The 5,690-nt window shown below is 67.6% G+C and overlaps 3 protein-coding genes across 3 annotated transcripts in view; 1 reads left to right on the top strand and 2 right to left on the bottom strand.

The window, feature by feature from the left end:
- AMSG_07769 (uncharacterized protein) overlaps positions 1-170 on the bottom strand; it is a gene marked incomplete at its 5' end in the record, with an annotated part of 3,988 nt that extends 3,818 nt beyond the window's left edge. Inside the window, one exon of the mRNA XM_013900378.1 lies at positions 148-170. Within this exon, the coding sequence (XP_013755832.1) occupies positions 148-170 (23 nt within the window). The remainder of the gene's footprint in view (positions 1-147) is intronic.
- A 1,187-nt stretch (positions 171-1,357) lies between these two features.
- AMSG_07767 (uncharacterized protein) lies at positions 1,358-2,083 on the bottom strand (the record flags this gene model as incomplete). The annotated part of the gene is made up of 2 exons (XM_013900377.1): positions 1,358-2,022; positions 2,053-2,083. The coding sequence occupies 2 exons, from the start codon at positions 2,081-2,083 to the stop codon at positions 1,358-1,360; spliced, it is 696 nt and encodes a 231-aa protein (XP_013755831.1).
- Positions 2,084-2,178: 95 nt separating this feature from the next.
- On the top strand, positions 2,179-3,661 carry AMSG_07766 (uncharacterized protein; the record flags this gene model as incomplete). The annotated part of the gene is made up of 2 exons (XM_013900376.1): positions 2,179-2,312; positions 2,691-3,661. The coding sequence occupies 2 exons, from the start codon at positions 2,179-2,181 to the stop codon at positions 3,565-3,567; spliced, it is 1,011 nt and encodes a 336-aa protein (XP_013755830.1). The 3' UTR covers positions 3,568-3,661.
- Between the last annotated feature and the right edge of the window lie 2,029 nt (positions 3,662-5,690).

Below are 5,690 nucleotides of genomic sequence, written 5' to 3'. Positions count from 1 at the left end.
TGGAGGGAGGGGGGAGAGGGAGAAGCCTGGTTACCCACCCTACACATCGCAATGGCTATTGGTGTGGGCACCTTCAGTGGGCGATGCACGAGTACCGTTGATCAGAATGCCCACCCCCCCCCCCCCCGCCACCCCCGCCACCCACACACTGCGTTGGTGGCGAATGGCATGTCACGCCACCCCAGCCACAACCACGAGTCCCACCGGAAGCAGCCCACACCTCACCCGGCGCACTGAGCAGCGGCTGCAGGGCGGGATGCGGTCGTCGCGGAGGTCGTCTGCGGTGAGTGCGTTTGTGGAGCACAGCCGCAAGGGGACCGTCTCGGCTGGCGACGAGTTCACCAACGCCGAGCTGGCGGCGCTGGGCATTGCCGGCAATGGCGGCGATGCTGGCGATGGACGGGGCAAAGGGGACGGTGACGAGGTCGTCTTCCAGCGGCTGGCCGAGGTGGCGACGACAGAGACCGGGATGGTGGCCGACGTGGATGCGGTCATGGTCCAGATGGCCGCGCGGGACGGGTCGTTGGTCGAGGACAACGACGAGATCGCCGAGCTATTCGAGGATGTGCCGGGCTACACCGAGGCCGAGGGCCTGCCGTGGTACCCGATCGGTATCCAGGCCAAGCTCAACGCCAAGTTTATTGCCGCTGCGCGCGAGGACGACCTCGACACGCTCGTCTCGATGCTTGAGGACGGCACCCCGCTGCCCATGGCCATGTTCGATGCCGCCCAGGGTTTAGAGCCCGGCGACGGGTCGGGCGGCGCGTCGCCGGGAGCGTCGCCAGCTTTTGACGTCTCGGCCGCAGAGTCGGAGCTGACCCGCGAGCCACTGGCGGTCGACGCTGACAAGCTCGTCGACACCGAGCTTGCACGCCAGCGGATGATCGAGCAAGGCTTTGACCCGGATGGCGACGGCATGGCCTATCCCGAGCTCAACTCGACGAGCTTTCTTGAGCGGACCGCACTCCATTGGGCCACACTGCAGGGCCACACCCGCATTGTCAAGTACTTGCTCTCGTTTGAGGGCCTCGACGTCAACCAGGTCGACGCCCATGGCTGCACCGCACTGCACCACGCGTGCGCCCAGGGCCACAAAGACGTCGCCGTCGCCCTCCTCATCGACGGCCATGCCCGCCTCGACGTCAGCGACGCCGTCGGCGAGACGCCCGACATGAAGATCGTCATCACCAGCGACTCGGCCGAGGCCGACGAGGAAAACTCGCTGACCAACATCCTCGACCGCGCAAAGTCGCACTCGTACCCGCTCATTGTCCCCGAGTCGACCGTCCCGCGCTTCTCTGCCGCAGCCATGCTCAACTCGTCGGCGCTTCCGTCGTCGAGCGCCAGGCGCTGACGACTAAACGCCATACTTGCGGAGCAGCGCAAGCCTCAGCGCCAGCGGCGGATGCCGCCGGCTCCATGCCAGGGGGTGGACGCCGAACTGCTCACCATAGCTCTCGAGCGCAGCGATGCCAGCTGCGGCATAGCCTGCGCCTGCCGCCCGCGCATCCGCCCGCAACTCGCACAGCTGCGACGCAAGCGTGTCAGCCACAACGACCAAGCCAATTGCCGCCGCCGTCGCTGCCACCCGCGCACTGAGCGGACGCCCGCCGCCGGCCCATGCCGAGACAATGCCCGCCGCCGCCGCCCCGGCGCTGAAGCTGTGCACAGCCGTCAGCACCAGTGGATGGTGCTCGGCAAGGTGCGCCATTTCATGCGCGGTGGCAAAGCTAGGCAGCGCATCGCCCGGGCGGGCGCCGTCGGCAAGTAGCTTGATTTCGGCCAGGGCTACAAACCGGGAGTCGATGTCGAGCAAAGGCACCCTGATCCCGCCTGAGAACGAGACCGGCACAAGCGAGGCGTAAATGGCCACAGCATCCGGCTCTGCCACGCCAAGCTCCGCGCCCACCGCCCGCGCCCGCCGAGCCAGTGATCCCGTCGAGTCGCCTCCGCCGCCGCCCGCCACCAGACTCGCCGCTCCGTCGAGGTACGCCGCCACCTGCGCGCCTGCCGCCACCTCGGCTGCACACACCCCGCCCGCCACTGCCGCACCTACCGCCCACGCCCACCTGCTGGAGCTCATGATTAGCGGCGAGCCGTGGAGGTGGGGTGAGGTGGGGTGGGGCGGGGCGGGGCGGGGTGGGGTGGGGCGTCCGACGGTGCCCGATGCCAGCTGGTATGGAGGACAATCTGGGCGAGGCTGACGAGGCCGCGAGTGAGGGTGTTGCAGTCGGCGGCGATGATGTCGGCCGCGGCGCCGCCGATGTCATTGTGTGGCGCGAGGGCGTGGAAGCCGTGCGGCAGGCCACCGAGTTGGTTGAGGGAGGAGAAGTCGAGGTCCGAGTTGGTTCGGCGCTCGGCTGTCCACGGCGTGGTAGCGGTCGATGCAGCCAGAGGATTGTCCGCCGAACGCCGGGCACGCAAAGCCTGCTTGACTTGGTTGTCCTCTTTCCCTCCCCACCAACATCCGACGTGCACGCCCCCCCCCCCCCTCCGTCTCTCCATGGTACTTCCACTCCTGATCTCGGTACACTAGACGGCACATTGGTAAACTATTTTTCGACAGCCGGCGAACCGTAGTCACGCGCACCGACGTCCCGAGTCGACCCAATGTTCCATGGTCCTGCCCGGAACAGCCTCGCACACGTCACCGCCCCCCCCCCACCACACCGCTCTCTCGACACCGCCAGACTCGTCCGCATGGGATGGTCGCGCGCCCGCTGGGGCATGTTTGCGCTTGCGGCTCTTGCCGCTACCATGCTCGCCACCAACCGCTTGGCGGCCTCGGCTCCGGCCCGTCCTGCCGTCGCCACTGGCGCCACCTCTCGGACGGGCGCAGAAGCTACGCCGTCAGAGGCGCCACACGTGGTGGATGCACGGAGCCAAGGCGGAGTGAGGGCGGTGCAGCTGCTTTCAGGCCCGCTTCATCCGCGTGATCTCCCGCCGCTCCGTGACGCGCTAGCCGCCCGTGGCGCCGGAGCCAACGAGCTGCATCTGTTTGTGGTCCAGCTCGCAGGCCGGGTGGTCGATCCCAAGGACCGCGCCGCGGTCGAGACCGCCGTCTTTGGAGGCCGCTCGCTCGGCAAGTACCTCCCGCCGAACGCCTTTCTTGTCGCCGCAGCGACCAGCGAGGCCCTCGCCGCCGCAGAACACCCGGCCGTCGCCTGGGTCGCCCTCCTCCCACCGCATGCCAAGCACATGCCCGATCTGGTCGAGACCATTGCCGCAGGCGCTGCTCCGGGTGTCAACATCCTGTGCGCCACTCCTGATGCCGGCCGTGAGCTCGCCGCAAAGCTGGACGCCCGCTTTGGCGCGGGCGCCCACCGCGGCACCGGCGGCCCGCTCGCCGTCAAGTCCGTAGGCTCCAAGTCAGCCGTTGTCACCGTCACCTGGACTTCATCGGCACCGTCCAAGGACCAAGCCGCTGTTCTCCTCGACTACCTTGCGTCCGCGCCGCTTGTCGAGTGGATCGAACCCGTCCAGTCTGTTCGCACCTTTGCCTCCCGTCCCGGCCAGACAGGCGCCCGCGCCCGCGCTCGCGACCACTTTCACCCACAGACCTTGTAGCTACCCCCCTTCCATCCCATCGCCATCGCCATGACTAGGCCAGGCCTAGTCAAATCCGTGTTTAACACGATCGAATGAAGTGGAGTGGCCACCATTTCGCTCGCATCCCATCATCCTTCTCTCCTCTCCTCCGCCCGCTCAGAGCCGCTTCTCACCATCTTCAAGTACGTGGTCTGCGCAGAGACGGTTTTGCGCACGGCGGGGGGGGGGGGAGGGGGGCAAGCAGACGTCGACAGCACCGGCGCCGGCGTCGGCGTCGGACGGTGTCGAGCTGGAGGTGTGAAGCCTACAGCCGCAGGACGCCGGCCGAAGTGTTCATGCCGTTAAAGACAAAGGTGTTGTCCATGGGCACAAACTGGCGGGTGACGATCTTGATGATTTCCTGGGCGGCGACGGCGCCTACGACCGTGGCCACCGGGTTGATCTCGGCGTTACCGTAGCGACAAAATTCGTGGACGAGGTCGTCGGCAACGAGTGAGCCGTCGTTGGCAATGCCCCACGTTGCAAGGCACGCGTTGACCTGAGCCTTGAGCTCGGGGATGTCGGCCTCGTAGTCGGCGCCTGGGCCAGCCGGGCCGGTGCCGGGCCAGCGCTGGTGGGCGGTGTAAAAAGCGTCGATGGCGCGGAACATGACGTAGAGTGGCGCAGTGGGCGTGCCGGAAGTGAGGGCGGTGGTGAGGACGTCGACGACGGATGGCGCCGGCTCAAGCTCGTCGGCGATCGACGAGAAGCGGACGACGTGGAGGCTGGCGGCGTTCTTGGCGACGGTCTTGATGAGGTCGGCCGAGACGGCGTCGGGAGCGGCACCGGCGGAGGCCTGTGCGGCGCGGACAAGGCCGGTGAGAGCGTCAAGCTCGGCCCGGGCCTGATCGGCGTACATGCCGGCGAGGGCGAGGTAGCCCTCGGTCGTGGCGGTCATGTCGGGCAGGTTTCCCGGCAGCGGGAGAGCGCCGTCGGCGACGCCTGAGTCGACAAAGTGGCGCAGGCCAGCGACGACAAACCAGAACGGATCCGAGTCGGGCCCGAGCGCATCGGTCTGGGCCTCGGGTGCGTCGAGGACGGCGCGGACCTCGTCAGACGGGGTGGCCGGGACCCAGGCTTTGAGGGCGGCCTTGACGGCCTCGTCGACGTTCTCGTGTGGGCTCGGGTCGCGCTGGAGGGCGCGAACAGCCTTGCGAAACTCGCGCTTGTCGGCTGACGACCTCGGACCAGAGCCATCGTGGCTCGCGCGGAAGGCGTCGAGCGCCTTGAGGAGGAGCAGCGGGTAGGGCACGTGCTTGTACTCGAACGAGTCGAGCGCGTCGAGATCGAGCTCAGCAGCAGCAGCGGCAAGGGCCGGGAACGGGTGTGTGATGCGCAGGTCGAGCTTGGGATGATCTGGGTGGGTCTCGACTACGTAGTGAACGCCCGGCTTGGTGACGCGGACGTAGCCGACGAGGCCGCAGGCGCGGGCGATGACCAGCAGGCCGCCGCGGGCAGCGACAGCGGCGGCGATTGCGGGAGTGGCGGACGGCGCGACGTGGTCCGAGACAATGACAACGTCAAAGTCGTCAAAAAAGTCTGCGGCGAGGGCCGAGGGGTCGGCCTCGACGTAGCCGCCGCGGACATCCGGGTTGAGCTCCTGCAGCGAGGCGCACATGGCAGCCGCCAGCGAGGAGCCGACGGCGTCTGCAGCGAGGAAGAAGTTCGATCCGATGGCAGCGAGGGTGGTGGGCGCCTCGTCGACAATGGTAAAGGCACCTGTGCCCGGGAGAATGAGGTTCTTCAGCACTTCGCCGCCCGTGGTGGTGGCCCCGAGCAGGCAGACCCGGGCCGACTCTAGCGCTGCCTGTCCGTGGGCGCCCCATAGCCGCAGCTGACGGTCATACTTTTGCTGCTTTGCCGACGGTCCGTCCATGGGTGTGAGGGAGGGGGGGGGATGGGGTGGGGTGGAGTGGGGGTTGGATGGGAAGGCGCAGGGTAAGTGTGATAGTGGTAGATGGCAGTGCCTGCAGTGGGCGAGGCGACCTAAGGGAGGCGAGATGGACCACACTCGTTAGCCCGACAACTGTCCCGCGGGGCTTTGTAATGTATTGTTGGCAACGAGTGGGACTGCCCCCTCGCACGGGGAGAAGCGGGGGATG

Source organism: Thecamonas trahens (genome assembly GCF_000142905.1).
Source record: "Thecamonas trahens ATCC 50062 unplaced genomic scaffold supercont1.37, whole genome shotgun sequence".
NCBI lineage: Eukaryota > Apusomonadida > Apusomonadidae > Thecamonas > Thecamonas trahens.
Note: the sequence above shows the minus strand (reverse complement) of the source record. Positions and strands in the feature narration are given on the sequence as shown.